This window comes from Pteronotus mesoamericanus, unplaced genomic scaffold (genome assembly GCF_021234165.1).
Source record: "Pteronotus mesoamericanus isolate MK-2021 breed Mesoamerican mustached bat unplaced genomic scaffold, CSHL_Meso_final contig_317, whole genome shotgun sequence".
In the NCBI taxonomy this organism is placed as follows: Eukaryota; Metazoa; Chordata; class Mammalia; order Chiroptera; family Mormoopidae; genus Pteronotus; species Pteronotus mesoamericanus.
Window position 1 is genome coordinate 1,399,472 of NW_026555133.1, and position 17,332 is coordinate 1,416,803.

At 55.1% G+C, this 17,332-nt stretch overlaps 3 protein-coding genes across 5 annotated transcripts; 1 reads left to right on the forward strand and 2 right to left on the reverse strand.

Annotated features, from left to right (window-relative positions):
* The first annotated feature begins 1,597 nt into the window (after positions 1–1,597).
* SLC16A11 (solute carrier family 16 member 11) lies at positions 1,598–3,596 on the forward strand. Of its 3 annotated transcripts, none has more exons than XM_054575784.1 (4): positions 1,598–1,799; positions 2,072–2,215; positions 2,399–3,166; positions 3,254–3,596. In XM_054575784.1, exons 1-4 carry the CDS (start codon positions 1,598–1,600, stop codon positions 3,481–3,483), a joined length of 1,344 nt encoding a protein of 447 aa, XP_054431759.1. In that variant the 3' UTR covers positions 3,484–3,596. The 3 variants fall into 3 exon arrangements, with proteins under 3 accessions (XP_054431759.1, XP_054431761.1, XP_054431760.1); XM_054575786.1 differs by having other exon boundaries at positions 1,633–1,762; positions 3,254–3,594; XM_054575785.1 differs by having other exon boundaries at positions 1,671–1,758.
* A 605-nt stretch (positions 3,597–4,201) lies between these two features.
* Positions 4,202–7,445, reverse strand: SLC16A13 (solute carrier family 16 member 13). Its single transcript, XM_054575622.1, has 4 exons — positions 7,139–7,445; positions 6,843–6,986; positions 5,448–6,185; positions 4,202–4,760 (listed from the first exon to the last, which is right to left on the reverse strand). Exons 1-4 carry the CDS (start codon positions 7,335–7,337, stop codon positions 4,561–4,563), a joined length of 1,281 nt encoding a protein of 426 aa, XP_054431597.1. The 5' UTR covers positions 7,338–7,445; the 3' UTR covers positions 4,202–4,560.
* Positions 7,446–11,581: 4,136 nt separating this feature from the next.
* BCL6B (BCL6B transcription repressor) lies at positions 11,582–16,089 on the reverse strand. The gene is made up of 9 exons (XM_054575623.1): positions 16,045–16,089; positions 15,348–15,538; positions 14,884–15,105; positions 14,406–14,771; positions 13,984–14,108; positions 13,088–13,252; positions 12,864–12,994; positions 12,609–12,746; positions 11,582–12,151 (listed from the first exon to the last, which is right to left on the reverse strand). The coding sequence occupies exons 2-9, from the start codon at positions 15,524–15,526 to the stop codon at positions 12,035–12,037; spliced, it is 1,443 nt and encodes a 480-aa protein (XP_054431598.1). The 5' UTR covers positions 15,527–15,538; positions 16,045–16,089; the 3' UTR covers positions 11,582–12,034.
* Positions 16,090–17,332: the final 1,243 nt, after the last annotated feature.

Consider the following 17,332-nt stretch of genomic DNA (forward strand, 5'->3'; position numbering starts at 1 on the left):
TACTCAATAATACTGTACTATGTACAGTGTCAAGGGGGTACTGGAAATATCATAAAGAACACTTTGTAAAGTACAATATGTGATTGTTTAACCACTAAGCTGTATACCTGAAACTAATACAAAATGATATGGAATGTAAAAAATATATTTTGATTAAATGAAGAAAGTCTATACATTGCTTAAAATTGCCCAAATTACATCAAAGTTAATCAAACTTAAAAACATTAAAAAATGTAAAGGATACTTTTAATAAAGTTTTTCAAGAAACAAATACCTGGGTTCAATTCTCAGGTTTCTTTGTTTTTTAGTATCCTAATCTCTAAATCTTTAGCAATTCTGATCGCAAAGATCCTTTCTATTCTTCCCGTGCCTCCTATCTTAGAATCATAAATTCTCTGGCTCTGAAAAGACTCCAGCATTTCCAGGCCGGCTTGGCGGCGACTCTCCCGGGCCATGCCCCTCCACTGCGGCAGATTCTGTTTCAGTCCCGGTCTGTTCTCCGTGTATGATCCCACAGTTGGGCAGATCCAAAATTCAAATACGTATATCCACCATCTTCTAGCTGAGTGATTTTGGGCAAGTCACCGAACCTCCGGAAGCTTCAATTACTTCATCTGTAAAATGAGGACGACACTGTCTTCACAGGGGGTCACGGTGAGGGTGAAAAGAGGACATGTGTGAAGAGTGCCTGGCACATCACAGCTCCTCAGAGCAAGGGAGTCCCTCCTCCTTCCCCTAAGTCCTTGAGGACAGATTATTGTTGAGCACAGAACAAGAACTCGGTGGAGGTCCGTGATTCGATAGGCAAGATTTACCCCTGGTCTTCTAGCAACGTTTTCTGAAAAGGAAACGACTCATCCCCTGAGCTCTTGGGGGACCCACCCCTGTTTCAGCTCACTGCTACCGACCTTGGACTCGCTGGGGATTGCAACCCACCCAGCTCCTCCGTGAGCAGCAGGCAGCAGGTGCGTGGCTGTGGGCAGGCGCCTATGGCATTCATTCCTAGCCTGGCCCTTTTCGGGGGGGTTGGCGTGGCTGCACTTGTGTGCACGCGCGTGTGCGCGTGTGTGTATAATTTAATCCCTGTGGGACTCAGTGTCTGGTCTCACCCTCGGCTCGGCTGATTGGCTGTCTCAGCTAGCCCCCGCCCTCCCCACCACAGCGTCCCAGGTGGCTCAGGCCCCCGCGGTGATCTCTGTTTACCGAGAAAGCCTGTCCAAGTGGCGCTCCATCGCTGCGCTCTCTCCCCTCTGGGGTTCCCGCCCGCCTAGGAAGCAGGGAGAAACCAGGCCGAGCCATTCCTCGCCCTTTTCCCCACCGCCTGGAGAGGTCGGGTAAGGGGTGTGGGGGGAGAGAGGGAGTCCCAAGCCAGGGGGATCCCCTGCCACCCCGTCCCAGTATCTCGCAGGTAACTCGCGCCCACCCAGAAATTCCCTGCCTGGGCCCAATCCCGCTCCCTCTGCTCCCGCACTATCGTGCTCAGGGTGGTGTGCCCTCCCTCCCTGGGAAGGCAGCCAGAAGCTGGCTCTCTGGTCCCCAGAGGAGGCACAGACATGGAGACTTCACTCACAGATGTTCCTTTCTCCCTCAGACGCCGATGACCCCTAAGCCTGCCCGAACCCCAGACGGGGGCTGGGGCTGGGTGGTGGCAGCTGCAACCTTCACGGTGAATGGGCTCTCCTACGGGCTGTTACGTTCCCTGGGCCTCGCCCTCCCCGATCTCGCGGAGCACTTTGACCGAACCTCTCAGGACACAGCGTGGGTCAGCGCCCTGGCTCTAGCCGTGCAGCAGGCAGCCAGTGAGGGGCCCCCACCCCGAGGCGAGGGGGGGCGCTGGGGCGGGAAGCAGGGTGGAGGGGCCCTTGGTTTAGTGGTGGGGGACCTACCTGCTTACCAGATAACCTGAACAAGGACGACGGGTATCATCAAGTTCTAGGAAAGAACGGTTTGAAGTTAAAAAGAGAAGCTATCAGGCTGGGGAAGAAGTTTAGGGCCAGGCAAACAGCCAACGAGAAGCACTGGAGGGAGTTGGGGCAGGGGCGTGTCTTCTATTGACTCCGCCTCCTTCTAGGCCCAGTGGGCAGCGCCCTGAGCACCCGCTGGGGGGCGCGCCCAGTGGTGATGATTGGGGGCATTCTCACCTCACTTGGTTTCGTCTGCTCGGCTTTCTCTGGCAGTCTGCTGCACCTCTACCTTGGCCTGGGCGTCCTCTCTGGTGAGGGGAGAGGACATCTCAGTCCTAAAGGGGTGATGGTGGAGATGGGAGCTTGTTGGGGGCTGGAGGCCAATCGGGCGGGGGATGGGGTGGGGGCTGGGGCCCTCTCCCCACAAGCAGGTCTGGGATTTCTGGGCCAGGCCTTCCCGGTCCCTGTCCTCACCGGGTCTTATCCATTTGAAGGCTCCGGCTGGGCCTTGGTGTTCGCCCCTGCCCTCGGAACCCTCTCTCATTACTTCTCCCGCCGTCGAGTCTTGGCCGTGGGACTGGCACTTACCGGCAACGGAGCTTCCTCGCTGCTCCTGGCGCCTACCTTGCAGCTCCTCCTGGATACTTTCGGCTGGCGGGGCGCCCTGCTCCTCCTTGGCGCCATTACCCTCCACCTCACCCCCTGCGGTGCCCTGCTGCGACCCCTGGAGCTCCCTGGCGACCTCCCAGCCCCACCCCGCGGGCCCCTCGCTGCCCTAGGCCTGGGTCTCTTCACGCGCCGAGCCTTCTTAATTTTTGCTCTGGGTACCGCCCTGGTTGGGGGCGGGTACTTCGTCCCCTACGTGCATTTGGCCCCTCACGCTTTAGACCAGGGCCTGCGCGGGTACAGCGCCGCACTGGTGGTGGCGGTGGCTGCGGTGGCAGATGCGGGCGCCCGGCTAGTCAGCGGGTGGCTGGCAGACCAGGGCTGGGTGCCCCTCCCACGGCTGCTGGCGGTGTTTGGGGCTCTGACAGGTCTGGGGCTGCTGGCCTTGGGGCTGGTGCCGGTGGTGGGGAGCGAGGAAAGCTGGGGGGGCTCTCTACTAGCTGCAGCGGGGGCCTACGGGCTGAGCGCTGGCAGCCTCGCCCCGCTGGTTTTCGGAGTGCTCCCGGGGCTAGTGGGCCTCGGAGGTGTCGTACAGGCCACGGGGCTGGTGATGATGCTGATGAGCCTCGGTGGGCTTCTGGGCCCTCCGCTGTCAGGTAAGGGCCTGAGCCAGCAGATGGGCCGGCCGCCATTCTCTGCCCCTGGGGTTCGAGGCATCTAAAGTCCTGTCCTCTTCCTTTCAGGCTTCCTAAGGGATGAAACAGGAGATTTCACCGCCTCCTTCCTCGTGTGCGGCTCCTTGGTCCTGTCCGGCAGCTTCATCTACTCGGGGCTGCCTGGGGCGCTGCCCGCCTGCAGCCCAGCCTCCGGAGGAGCCACTCCTCCCCCTGAGAGCGGCGAGTTGCTCCCAGTTCCTCAAGTTGCCCTGCTCTCCCCAGCAGCCCCTCTTGCCACTCGGGAGACTACTTGTTGACCATTTTCTTTTGGTTTAAGCCTACCCCCCAATAAAAAAAATTCCCAATTTTCCTGCAAGATCCCATTGTTAGCCAATCTAAGACACTGACAACTTTCTACTTAAGATATTCAAAAGGCTACTGAAAAGAAACAGGATCCCACTAAGCCCTGGGAGATGGGGAGTGTATCTACCTGTCAAATCAGTCCAATTCTCTTTGCCCAAGGTGCTGCCATTGTAACAGGACTCTTTAAGAAGTTGTCTGCCTGTCAGCTTGTTTGTCTGGGGGAGAGGGAGACCCATGAGTGCTATGTGCCCCATCCTCGTTTCCTTTACTCAATCAAACTCTCCCTGTACCTCAATCTCCTTCTACTGGCCCAAGGTACATACGAGAATCCCAGTCCCAGACTTAAGCTCTCTCAGCTTCAGCTTCCCCTATCAAACTACGCCCTTCCCCCATACCATGTCCCCACCATTGTCTTTATTTCTTTCTAGGTCACAGGGGATGGTAAAAAAAAGGAGGTCAGTGGGCAAACAGGAGGAACTGTGGTCTGGAGTGTAGAAACTGGAGTTAAAACGCGGGGTCACCAGAGCGGCTGGACACCTCCCCATCATCCCCCAACCATGACCCCGTTTGGCCAACCCAAGCATGTGGGCTCCGGCTCTTTTTGAGGTTCTGATTATTACCCAGCCTTCAGATTCGGTTTTATTTCAAAGGGGCACCCCCCGCCCCGCCCCGTTCCCAAACATCAGTCTTCAGAGAAGAAATGAACTGGGCAACACTAGAGATCACGTGTAAAACAGAGTAAGTCTCTTGGCCTTTGATTTTCACAGTTTGATTCACAGCTCAGCTGTGCAGGGCGAACTCCTGGATCCTGCAGAAAAGGCTGTGGAAGCACAGCAGAGAGAGGAGTCCTCAGCTAAATACCAAGGATTGGCACACACACATCACAGGAGCCCTGGGTCTGCTGTGGTGGAAAATAAACCAAGATGCTTAAGGCACTGTGGTTCTGTGGGCACCAACATGAGGCAGGAGGAGAAGACCTGGAGCTGCCAACCTTGGCTTTCTGTGTCTAACAGCCAGCCTCTTTCTGGAGTTCAGTCCTCCCCCAGCCCTTCCTTGGGCAGGGGGACTTTGGTATTCAGTGCCTCTGTGGCAAGGCTCTGGGGCTTGGAGGTAGGAGCTGAGAAGCCAAAGAAGTGGGGCAGGGTGATGAGAACTGCGCTCCCTGCAAGGAGGAAGGCCCCGGCCACCACAAAAGAAGCTGTGTAGTTGCCTGTCACATCCCGGAGGTAGCCTATGTCCAAGAGAGAAAAAGAATACACGTGAGTGATGTGTTTTCTGGGACTGATGGCTCAGGCGTATTTTTGGGTGGGGGAAGAAAATAATCTTTATCTCATCATCTTGGAAGAGTTAGAACTCCCCAGGTAGGGCTGGATGAGCGTGAGAACTCTGGTTTCCCAAGGGCTTCAAATGGTCATTTCCATCACCTTCCTGCCTTCAGAAAGGACCTCCTACTCAGCCAGCAGGAATGTGGGGATCCAGAGCTAGTCGGGCACGCCCGTGCCTTTCTTTCTGGCACCTGCAGCCCTCCCATCGACACTTTCAGTTAATAGTTAAGAAAAAGTGTGAAGGGTCTAAAGGTCCTGGCATGTGGAGGCTGGAGAGCTTTGACCCCATGGCTCAGACACCTGAACTGGGGCCAACTGGGCCAAGGGAAACGGCGAACAGTGACATGTTATGTCTGGCCAGGTCCAGCCAAGTTCTCTGAAAACCCAAGCTGCGGGTATCCTGCCAAGGCCCCACGGCCTGAGCTTCTTTGCCCCATGGACCCACCTCGGGGCGGCTGCGCCTGGCCGCACAGGCCGTGTAGTATACCCTACTAGAGGACAACATTTACATCAACTGTAATGTGAATAGTCCCCTCCCCGAATGGTACCCGATGGCATCCCTGGCCCGCCTGGAAACCTCATTCCCCCCTTACCTGACAGAGGAGCCCCCAGCAGTCCCCCGATGCTTTCTACCATCTGCACCAGTCCCAGGCCGCAGTATATCCTTCCAGTCCCCACCAGTTCAGGCAGCATGGAGAAGGCCACTGGGGTCAGGGCCCCTGAGGCAAAGCCGTAGGCCAAGGCCAGAGCCACCACGGCTGTGGGAGCTTGAGCCACAGGAAACAGGGCCAGTGACAACCCAGTCAGGGTGGTCCAGAGCATCAGGAGTCGTGCCACCGGCCCTGGGACAGCATCCCCTAGCCACCCAGAAACTACACGCCCCACAAGGTCAGAAATAGCAACCACTGAAAGTAGGAAGGCAGCCGGCAGTGGATCCCAGTCTAGGTCCTGGAGATGGGCCACCAAGTGCACGTAGGGGATGAAGTAGCCAGTGTTGATCAAGGTGAGGGCAACAGTGTAACGGAGGAAGGGGCCATGATGGAGGAGGGAGGTGAGCTGGGCGCCAGGGCCACCCGTGGCAGGGTCCTCAGTCAGGGCGAGTGGGCGGAGGAGAGCACCACAGGCCACCAGGTGGAGGGAGAGCGCAGACACCAGCAGTAGGGCCCCCCGCCATGCATAGCGGCTAATCAGCCATTGGAAGAGTGGGGCAAAGGCAAAGGAGGAGAGGCCCACGCCAGTCAGTGCCAGCCCCGTGGCCAGGGATCGCAGGCGATCAAAGTACCGTGACAGGCAGGCCAGGGTTGGAGTGAAGGTCAAGGCCCAGCCAGAGCCTGCCCAAAAGAAAAAGAAGAAGAAATGGTGGTTGGGGAATCTTATGAATGTCCGGGCATTCAGTAATCACAGCACAGTCGGGCAGCAGAATGTAGCACAGGCCTGGTTACAATCCTTACTTTGATACTCTGTACATTCTGGCTTTTTGGCTTTACTTAATCCCCCAGCCTCAATCTCCTCATCTGCAAAATGGGAGTAATATACTTTATGGTACTGTAAGAAGTGTAGAGATAATGTTTTTTAAAGTAACTAGCACAGAATTTTGGAGTTAGACCTGGGCTCTACCATTTCTGGCTGTGTAATTTTCATTTGCCAAGTTCCGTAAGCTTCTAAAGACTTGCTTCATCTTAAACAGGATCTCTATTTCATAATCACGGTACCGGACACAACTTCATAGTATGTAATTCTTCCTCTTACGCTCCAGTCCTACTAGCCCTGGGTTTGCATATTCTGGACACATGATCTCTGAATGTCCTAATTGCCCAGCCAAGTTTATCTGTTTAGTCATCCCTCTTCATTTTCTTCAGGGTACATGTGCTATTCAAAAGTTTCCCTCAGCTTCGCCCTAAGTCTTTTGGAAGGATCAGGAGGAAGGTGATAGCCCAGAGGCCAAAACCTCAGGCATTTGACTCTCCTGCCCCTGCTCAGGGTCTCACCTGAGAGCAGCCCAATACTCAGGTACAGGTGAGTCAAGGAGGTAGCAAAGGAAGCGAGCAGCATCCCCAGCGCTGCCAAGATGCCCCCAGCCATCACCACGGGCCTTGGCCCGAACTTCGTGCTCAGGGCACTGCCCACCGGGCCTGGGGAAGAGGAAGGAGTTCTGTGAGATGACCTCGGTCATCCTTTCCCAGCATCTTTCCCCATCCCCGTCCCCATCCTTCCCCTTTACTGTCGCGCATTCCTCCCTCCCTTCCGAGCATCTCGGGACACCAGACCCAGGCGCAGCACTCACTCCCTAACTGCTGCACCGCGATTCCGAGGGAGGCGATCCAAGAGACACGCGCTGCCTGCTCCTCAAACGCCTCCACAAACTCCACAAAGAAGACGCCAAAGGAGCGGAGCACCCCGAACACCAGTGCCGACTGGAAGAACGCTGAGAGCACCACCATCCACCCCCAGCCCCCGTCGGGGGACACGGCCCCACGTGCCATCTGGGAGGCAACAGAACCCCGTCCACCGAGAGCCCCAGTGGGAGCCAGGCTCAGGACGCTCCACCTCTGCCCACTCGGTCAGCCAGCCTGACCGCTGCGGCCCCGCGAGGGCAGGAAAGGGTGGTAAAGAGGTGGGTATTGACTAGGGCTTGAAAGCTGCAGAGAGGCTGCGTGAGGCGCCTGCGCCTTTCTCCCAGGCTGGGGTACGGGGGCGGGGGCGGACATTGGTGGGGACAGTCCGCCCGCGTTTGCCTGGGCGATTAGCGCCCGGGGGCGGGGCTCCGCGGGCAGCCAGTCAAGAATCCAGGCCTGGGCAGGGTGGGCCAAAGTTCAGTGGTGGAGCCAGGAAGCGGCGCTGTGTTTGGGTGCTAGCCTTGAGGCACATCATTTTCCGTGGGGATTATCTGTTTTGTCATTGCAAGGGACAGCACCTGGTCTCCCTGGCCAGGGCCGACATCCCTGCCGATGGCTCGCGGGACTCCAGACCAGGGACGGAGCGAGAAAGGCAGGGCGGGGCTTAGAGCATTGTTCTGGACCCCGGCAGGGAGTGGGGAGCATGCGTAAAGAGGGCACTTTAGGGAGACCGAATGGACTGGGCCCCAGGTGACGCAGGGACCTAACAAGAGGCTGCTTCCGTCTCCTGTCTACCTAACTGGCCAGTTCGTCCAGATTCCAGCACCAAGACCTGCACGTAAGGAGTACACAAGGGTTGGCGGCGGGTAAACTGGTTCTGGAGAGGAAAACTTTTGTTCAATGAGGAGCCCAGGAGTTGCAAGGCCAGGTGGGGACTAGTGAAGGGATTGTGAGATTCAAACAAAACACTCCAAGCTCCTGAGGTCACTACGGTCTAGATGCCTGGATCCCTGAGGAGTTCAAAGGCCAAAGAAAGAGACAAGGGGAATGGGTTGTTGGACTCCTGGTCTCAACTAACAGGAAACCTACAGGTCACAGAGACCAAAACAGCTGGGGGGAGGAAGCACGGGCCCTACCAGCATCACCTACCCCTTCTTCAGCCGGGCTAAAACCCCTTCCTCTGTCCCTGTAGTAAAAACCCGCTTCCTAATCAGGTTTTAATCTCAGGATTAGATAGACTAAAGAGACACACCTTGACCACAGGAACAAGGAACAATCTGCCCCTCCTACCCAGTCCCTCCACCTCCTATTGCACCCATGGCTTGGCTTCCTGTTACTTTTATAATTCAAGCTCCCTGGGACCCTGACCTTGAAACTTGGACTCAAGGAATTATACCCAGACTCATGGGGGATGGGGAGGGAGAATTTGTCATTTTAAAAAGCATATTGAGTCTTATAATTCTATACATGGGAAATAAAAAGTCATACTCCAAAAAACTGGGGGTTTTTTTGCAAGTGGAGTCTAAATTTTGGGTGGTGGGGGAATATGCCAATGATGTAGAAATTCACTGCTACATCATCTCTCCGGTTCCAAGGCTGACAAAGTCCCCACACCCATGGCCCTGGAAGGCGTTTATTATCTCTACTTCAGGTGCGCCATAAAGGCTCCCATAACCCATGAAGAACAGAGGAAAGCCTATCCAGTTCTAGCCTGCTAGAGAGTGTATAATATCCAGAACACCAGAGAGGGTTCCTGACCCAATTCCACACACCCACACGTTCCCAGGGCTGCCCTAGATGGTGTGGCGGTCTAACAGTAGTTAAGAGCGCAGTCTTTAGAATCATGGCTCCAACCTTGGCTTCATCACTTATTAACTTGGCTGGGATATTGAATCTTAGTTCATTTCCCTATCTGTAAATTGAGGATAATAATAGCACCTACTTTCTAAGGTTCTCAGGGGAATTGAATTAGAAAACCTCTGCACTAAAATGTTTAGTTTAAGGCCTGACATGTACCAGGAGTAATATTAGCTGGTCTCATTTTCAACAGGGAATAAGCTATAGTGGGAGGAGAAGGAAGGTTTTAGTTTCTTTCTTTCTTTCTTTCTTTCTTTCTTTCTTTCTTTCTTTCTTTCTTTCTTTCTTTCTTTCTTTCTCTTCCTTCCTTCCTTCCTTCCTTCCTTTCTTTCTCCTTTTTTTTTTCTTTTTGCTTTGTAAAAATCTAATCCAGGTCATGAGTTTTAAAAGACTGAGAAACACAACCACAAACTGTAAGTGTTGGAAGGAACTGCAGAGACCCTGTTAATGGACCTATTTCACAGATGAGTAATTCAAGTCCAAAGGGAGGTAACTTACCAGAATTAGTGACCTGCTACCCTCTGCCCACAGGGTAGAACAGAGCTGTGCACCCAGGACACACACAGGACAGGGGATAGGGTGGGAGAGAAGCACACACTGGGCAATAGATACTGGGGGAGGGTAGAGTTGGCATGTTGGCTCTGACCTCGCAGCTGTCTTACTGCCACCTCCAGCTCCTATTGTCCTCAAGGGACCCAAGCTCTATGCATTTTTTTTTTTTTTTTTTTTTTTGGTAGTGATGATGGTGGCAGGAGATATCCCAGTACGGATGCATCCCCCAGTCCCTTGGTATTATTAGTGGCTTCCTGGTTTCTCCCTGCCGCCTCCACACTTCATGCAGGAAGTGACTTCAGAGCAGCAGGATGCAGGTGGCTCCGGAGAAACTTCATGAAGTCACTGGTTCCTACACAATGAACCAGAAGGCAAGGGCAGGGAAGGGGAGAATGTCTGGTGGAATGGGCACAAAATCCAAGATGGTATCCAGGAGGGAAGAACGCCCTTTCCCCAGCCCCCAGACCCCCCCCCCCCCCCCCAGGTAAGAACCCAGGACACAGCATGCAGCACAGAGAGGCTTCTTTATTCCATGATTCTAATCTTGCAAGACCTAACATCTCCACCCCTAGGCACTCTCCACCTGCGCATCCAATCTGCTTTAAAAAAAAAAAAAAAAATCATGGTTCCTTCTCACGTCTCTCTTCTGCTTTCCCTTCCTCCTTCAAGTCTGCAGTGGAAGCAGTAGCTTTCTCGCCAGTTCCTAACTGACAGCCACTAGTACTGACCTATCTTGAGGAAGTTCCCCACAAACTCAAAGTGCTTCTTACCCTCTTCCCCATGCCCCATAAAGAAACAGGCTCCAGGGCAAACAAGAAAGGACTGTAAATCAAGACTTCAGGGTATCATCTCACATTCCAGACCTTCCATCAGTTAAGAGGCAACTGCATTCCTAACATTCTACCTACTAGGCCTACACCAGAGACTGCATCCCTCAACCAGCCTTTTAATTTTAGTATATTTGGTTCACCGGATATTTGGTTCACTAGAAGGTCCGCCAGTCAGTCAGTCTCCTAAATCTTCTAAACCTCTAATCTCAACAGTGATCCCAATCATAATCCCAAACTCTAGCAAACCCCAAATGGAACTCAGCCCCTTTACTTTCCCTGTGGAAGGGTCTAATGCATTCACTGGTTCTAGACAGGAATGCAGTGATGGGAAGACCAGGTCACAGACCCAGCTTTTCTAAAGTAAGAGAGCTACCAAGCACCTGTGACTCCTAGAGGCGAAGAAGTTCCTGGAATCTGGACATGTGCCAGAACATGTCCAAAAACCCACTGAGGGAAGAGGAGTTTGTCTCAGGCAAAGAAAACTGCAAGGAACATTCAAGCCCAGATGGCTCTGCAGCAAAGAACTAACTGGTCATGACATGCTTAGTCCAGGTTGAGTTTCGTAATTCTCCCCAGGTCATAACATTCTTAGAGACTGGGCAGAATCAGAAAAGGTAGCATCACCTCTAGCAAGGAATTTCCGATCTCTCCCCCATGGAGGGATCAACTCAGTGCTAAGAGCAGGCCCTACTGGGAGAGTTGTGGGCTCTATCATGACAGACACAGCTGAGCCAAACCTAGCGGAACACATGGATGAGACAGTGAGAGGTATAAGAAAAGCCTCTCCAATCATCTCTCCAGTTCGAAGACTGACGAAGTCCCCACACCCATGGCCCTGGAAGGCGTTTATTATCTCTACTTCAGGTGCGCCATAAAGGCTCCCATAACCCATGAAGAACAGAGGAAAGCCTATCCAGTTCTAGCCTGCTAGAGAGTGTATAATATCCAGAACACCAGAGAGGGTTCCTGACCCAATTCCACACACCCACACGTTCCCAGGGCTGCCCTAGAACAAATAAAGGTTCCAGACCTAGAATTGGAGAGGGCAGGACACAGGGAACCCCTTTCTCCACTTTAAACAAACCAACGAGCACGCAAATAGGAGAAAGAACAAGTCTAAAGAAGTTATGGCAATAATAACAAAAAACACTCAAGCCAAAGGAGACAGCGAAGTGCTAATCTCTGCCCGCAGAGCTGTGACCTCACAATCTGTTTCAGGTCACTTTGATCCCACTGTGGAAGAGGGAGGTGGGAAATGCAAAAGAAGGAAGGCCCTGGTGCTACCCAGAGGCCTAAATAAATTATATTTACAGATAAACCAAATGAGATGGGAGCTCCAACCTCTTCTCTCCCCCAGCTCCTAGCTTGCTCTCTCCTCAGAAATAATTTTGATTGTGGGGAAGAGGTTTTGACCAGCAAAACAGAGGCAGATCAAGTCGGGATCTGCCACCCCTGCTCTCCCCAGTAAGGAATTAAGGTGGTGGCAGTTTCTGACGACGGTGGGACCTTGCACCCCTCCATGCCCAAATCTGGCAGCGAAGCCAGGCAAGGGCCAGCAGCTTTCCTGACTTCCAGGAAGTGACTGGGGTCTGGGTCGTCGCTCAGCTAGGGCCCCCCCAGAATGTGGTAGTGCACTTTGGTGTTGGTAGCAGCTCCGTGTTTCTGGCGCAGATGCAGCCGTAGTTGACTCTTGTGCCGGAAATGCAGGCCGCAGGGGTCGCACTGAGGGGGAAGGTTGGGGGGAGGGTGTTGAGGCAGCCAGGTCAGGTCCCTCCCCATCCACAACCACCTTTTAAGTGTTGAGTGAGGAAGAATTGTTAGTTCTCGCTGGAGAGAAGCTCTTTAATCTTCATGTCCTCCCAAATCCTTAGGGAGAGGCCAAGGAGAGAGGCGCCCTGCTCTTCACCAAAGGTATTTCCATCTCTTAGTTCCTCTTCAGGAGGTAGCGTCCAGTCCAGGAACCTAACTTCCCATACCTGCCCGTCGCAGCCGCCTCTCCGCCCTTCTGCCCCTCATTCACATTCCTATCCCAGGCCCCGCCCCTTGCGCACTTGGACTTTCCCGGACCCCGCCCATTTGGAAGAGACCCAGAATCCCCGGGCAGCTCCTCTCCGAGCCCCAACCCTAAGTATAGGGGAGGTAAGTCTAAGGTTTGGGTCAGGCCAGGTCCAGTACTCACGTGGTAAGGCTTCTCCCCCGTGTGGATGCGAACGTGGCTTTTGAGGGTCTGTAGGTGGCGGAAGCGAGTCCCACAGGTGGGGCAAGGATAGGGCTTTTCCCCAGTGTGGATCAGCACGTGCGCTCGCAAATGCGCTACCTGGGAAGGGAGGGGACCTCAGACAGCGCCTCTGAGAAAGACAGAACCCCCGCAAAGCGGTCCACTCTGCCCTCTTGCAAATTCGCCTTTGAACCACTTCTGAGACTGGCTCCATACCTGCACGAAGCGGGAGCCACACGTCTCACACTTGTAGGGCTTCTCTCCCGAATGGATGCGGCTATGCGTTTTCAGGTTAGCCGGCCGGTTAAAGCGGGCTCCGCAGATGGAGCAGTGGTAGGGCTTTTCCCCTGGAGGCAAGGAGGAAGCGAAGTCAGACACTCTGTCTTAGGACCCCTGTGAGCAGGAAGGTCAGGGCCCTTTCCTCCCTGCTCCTCCCCTACCTGTGTGCACCGTGCGGTGACTGGCCAGGTTGCCCTTGTAGCGGAAGGCAGACCGGCAGAGCTGACACTTGTAGGGCTTGTCCTCATCCCCAGGAGCTAAGGGGTCCAGCCCCGATGAGCACCCAGCCACAGACTCGCAGTTTTGGCAGCTGAAAAATTCACTTCCTGGGAAGGGGGGTGGGTAATGACAACAATACCAGGGAATCCTCAGATCAGACAGTAGCAGGTTTTCTTTTTTCCCAATTTACTGTTAAGACTTCTGGGGCTCGTTTTATCTGCTCATGGTCACATGATTAGTAAGAAGGGAAGCCAAGATCTGACTCCATGTTTGTCTGTCTGTCTCCAGAGTACTCTGCTAATCTCTTCAATAGTGGTGGTGGTAGGTGGGGGTCCCTAGTAGTAGGTGGGGGTTTCTGTTTCCCTCTCCTCTCTTGCAGCACTCTGACAGCTTGTCAGAGAAGACCTGCCGAGCTCTGGGCTGACCACACAGCCCTGGACTGGGATGGGCCAGAAGTTTCCAAACACTGCTGCTCACTGGAAGCTTTAAAAAATACTGATGCCTTCCCAATACACCAAGGTTGCGGGTTTGATCCCCAGTCAGGGCACATACAAGAACCAGCCAATAAATACATAAACAAATGGAACAACAAATTGATCTCTCTCTCTCAAATAAATTTTTTAAAAACTCAAAAAAGATACTGATGCCTGACTTCCACTTCTAGACATTTTGTTCTATGGGTTATGACCTAGGCTATGGGATTTTTTTAAAGCTCCATAGGTGATTCCAATTTGCAGTATGTTATTAGAATAGGTCTTCCTGAGGTCTTTTGGCCCAAACTGGTCTTGTGCAGCCCCAGGGGAAAAGCCCAGAAGGAGGTAAAAGGAGGTGCTCTTACCTGGTGGTGGATGAACCCTCCCAGAGGGTGATGATACAGTGGCTTCCTGAGCCCAGGGTGTGAGATGGGGGGCATTGACTGGAGCCCCACATTTAAACTGTACAGTGGTAGCACTTGGAGAGAGCCTAGGTAGAGTAAAAGGTCAGGAGACATTATGTGGAGGGGAGCTTTTCTGCTCGAGAACTTGGAGCCAAAGGCCTATCCTCGGGAAGTGAGCCAATACTGACCAATGAGCCATATACAGTTGTGCTGCCAATGACCCAAAGCACTGAGTAAGCCTGGGCTCTGGCCGACTTCCTAAGGTGGGCTAGTGTCTCTGGAGCCCACCCACTCCCTCCCCCTGACCACCCCTGCCCAGTGGCTCTCCCTGCCTCCTAGCTGAGGTTAGCCACTACAGGTTCTTGGGGTTCCAGTTTCTGTACCTGCTCTGAGGACCAGGAATGGGCCCTTCTTCGCTGCCACTGCTGCTGCTGCTGCTGCTGCTGCTAGAAGCCTCATCTCCACTGGGGAGCCCAGCTTGGGGGCAAAGTTGACCAGAGCTCCTCTCCCCAGCCAGGCTCCCTGCTTGGGATGCCTGAGAGTTTAGCACGATGAACTTGTATTTTTTCCAGTTGCAGGCCTTGGGGTCTGGGCTGCCTGGACTGGGGGGGCCTTGACTGCAGCTGCGAGACTCAGTAGGTGGGTCTGGGTGCCCTTCGGAGCGCCTGGGACTGCCTGGTGGAGGGGCCGTTGGGGGCGTGGGGGGTTCTGCCTCCAGGGGCCGCGGGGAGATGCCCAGAGGTTCATAGCTGGGAAAAGTGGGATGGACATTAGTGCTATTTCCTAATCTTGGCCTCTGCCCTTGTCGCCTGGGATACCAACCACCGCACCCATGGAGAGCACCAAGCTGGGGCTCCTCACCTGGCCTGAATGAAGCGGTGGCATGCCTGGACCACATGATCCATCTGCAAGTAGGTGGCGGCCGCAAGAACGGCCGGTGCAGTGGTGGGAGAGAGTCGTAGGCGCGAAGTGTACATGAAGTCCAGAAGAGGAGCGAAGCCTCCGGCCTCGGGGCCCCCGGGCAGAGAGAGCACATCCACCCCAACTCCTGCACGGCCTCGGAAAATTGAATAGAAGAAGCCACTGGAGAAAGGGCAGATAAGTCATGTTAGGGGTTAGGGAACCAAGGAAGTAAGTGTCCCTACAGAAAGCCACGCCCCATGGAGAGCCCCGCCTCCTCCCCACTGTCACCCCGCCCCCAATTCCAGGACGCTCCGCCTCCTGCTTCTGAAGGGCTGGGCTTGGATTCAGTCCCAAAGACTTTATGGCTCCACCCCTTTCCTATTGAGTCCCACCCACTCCATCCCAAGAGGCTCCCCTCGAACCTGCAGGCGATGAGAACTGCCTTGTGAGCTCGAAGAGGTTGCCCGCCCACCAAAAGCGTGACGTCAGTGAGGATCCCGCGCAGGCGCAACTCGTTGAGGTTGCCGAGCACGTCGGAAGAGTGGCGCGTGAACTCGCGGACGTAGCCCAGCGCGCGCTGCGGGGTAGCGGCAGAGCCCATCGCGCCGCAGGCCTGCGGGAACCAGGGGTCCAGGCAGTCTCAGGACGCCTTCCGTCCAGCAGTTTGCCTCTGCCTCCTGAGGTGCACCTGGAGCCAAGCCCCCCGCCCTGGCTCCCGCAGCCTCACCTAATTCACCTTCTTTCTGCCCTCGACCGCACCATTGCTCGCTTTCCTCCTCTAGATTTGAAGGCCCCCGCACCGCGGTGTCGATGGCGAGCGTGGGAACTCCAGCCCACAGCGCCCCTAGTTCGACTCCTAGTGCCCTTCCAGCACCCCCCACTCCCCACCCCCACCCTACAACTCCCCTCCGCTCCACCGCGCTCCTGCGTCCCAGGTGTCCGACCCTGTCTGGAGCCCCACCTGAAGTTCCCTCCCCGAACCACGAATTCTACCACCGACTGTATAGTCCCGAAACCCTAGCTTCGCCCAGTTGTGGGGCTTCAACGTTCCTACCATCAACAAACCCCAGCCCTCTTCGCGGACCCAGGAGCCTGGCTGCCTCGGTCCCTCGTTCTTACCCCCGTCCTGCAGGGGCTGCGGCTCCTCTTCTCAAGGGGGTGGGGCCTCTCTCCCCTTTTGGCCTCGGCTCCTTTATCTGGCCGGGATGTCGGGGGCGGGGGTGGAGGTGGGGTGAACGCCTGGGTCTGTATCCTTCCTTCCTCCGTGGCTCTCCAGATGGCGAGCCCGGGGCGGGGTCTCGGCTCTAGGGCGGGACCTCAGCGACGCTGGGTGGTCGTAACCTAAGGGGTCTTGGGTCACCGAAGGTGGAATAATAGAGGATGGGACATTAGAATTGGGGAGAACGTTGGGGATATCCAGAGTAGAAATATGGGCGACTGGGTCGTGGACGGGGCCCGTGGGAGGAGGATTGTGTGGGGCCGGGACAGCGAAAATTGGTGTATTAGCCGTTGAAAGGGGCGCAAGGAGCCTGTTACAGGACAGCAAATACAGCAAAACTCCCTTTCCAGGGTGCGGTATTACGGGGTATAAAGGAGAGCTGAGCGAGGCACCAGGTTTGGGGAGGCGAGAGTGGGTTCCTGTGGAGTCCCAGCCAGCAGGAGGGGTGGTGTGAATGACAGGTTCCTCTAGCGGGGCCTACCCAAAGGGGGACTCTGACCGGGCGGGGTAGGGAAAGGGCGGATATGATTTCTAGTTTGTTTCCTTCCATTGTCCTGCGACCGGACGGCTCCTCCAGCTGCTTCCCCTCGAGGAGGTGGGGAAAGTCCCGGGTGGGAGCTCAGGAGACCTAGGCGTCCGGACTCTCGCTCCCGACTCCCTTCAGAATCCTTTTAGGGATCCAGAGAGAGAGATTCCCGCCCAAAGCCCGCTCGCGCTCCCCCAATCCCAGCCCACTAGGGCCTCGGGCACCCGCCGCTCGGCTACACTAGGAGACTGGCGGGACGCCGGGGTCCAGCGCGGCAAGCCGGCGAAGCTCGACAATGTCCGCCTCCTTCCACGAGGGGGCGCACGAACACTAGCTTCGCCTCGCCGGGTCGCTTCCACCCTGCAGAGGGGGGTCCACTCTGACAGGGGCTCAGGATCAATTCGGCCTGGACGGCGGAAACCTTCGTCCTCGTCCTTTTTGCGCTGGCTTATTTTGCCCCTCTGTCTCCTAGGAGGGAACTAGGGTTGGACAGAGGGAGGGAGAGTTAGGCGACAGAAGTGACTTTCCTCCGAGGCTGGGGTTCCTACCTGGGGTGAGAAATCCGACGGCTTTGGGAGCAAGGGAGATGGGTGGGACAAGGAGTGGGGTCTAAGCCCTGGGAGCACAGGGTTTTCCTTTTTTTATTAGTCTAGACACTATTG

Bases quoted from the DNA above. Each gene is read 5' to 3' on its own strand.
- SLC16A13 (XM_054575622.1), bottom strand. From the start codon at position 7,337: ATGGCACGTGGGGCCGTGTCCCCCGACGGGGGCTGGGGGTGGATGGTG. The intron at 6,987-7,138 runs GTGAGTGCTGCG...CCTCTTCCCCAG, and splicing joins CGCGGTGCAGCAGTTAGGGA to GCCCGGTGGGCAGTGCCCTG. The intron at 6,186-6,842 runs GTGAGACCCTGA...TCTTTTGGGCAG, and splicing joins GAGTATTGGGCTGCTCTCAG to GCTCTGGCTGGGCCTTGACC.
- SLC16A11 (XM_054575784.1), top strand. From the start codon at position 1,598: ATGACCCCTAAGCCTGCCCGAACCCCAGACGGGGGCTGGGGCTGGGTG. The intron at 2,216-2,398 runs GTGAGGGGAGAG...ATCCATTTGAAG, and splicing joins TGGCCTGGGCGTCCTCTCTG to GCTCCGGCTGGGCCTTGGTG. The intron at 3,167-3,253 runs GTAAGGGCCTGA...TCTTCCTTTCAG, and splicing joins TCTGGGCCCTCCGCTGTCAG to GCTTCCTAAGGGATGAAACA.
- BCL6B (XM_054575623.1), bottom strand. From the start codon at position 15,526: ATGGGCTCTGCCGCTACCCCGCAGCGCGCGCTGGGCTACGTCCGCGAG. The intron at 12,995-13,087 runs GTAGGGGAGGAG...CCTTGCCTCCAG, and splicing joins TCACCGCACGGTGCACACAG to GGGAAAAGCCCTACCACTGC. The intron at 12,152-12,608 runs GTGAGTACTGGA...CTTCCCCCTCAG, and splicing joins CGGGGGAGAAGCCTTACCAC to TGCGACCCCTGCGGCCTGCA.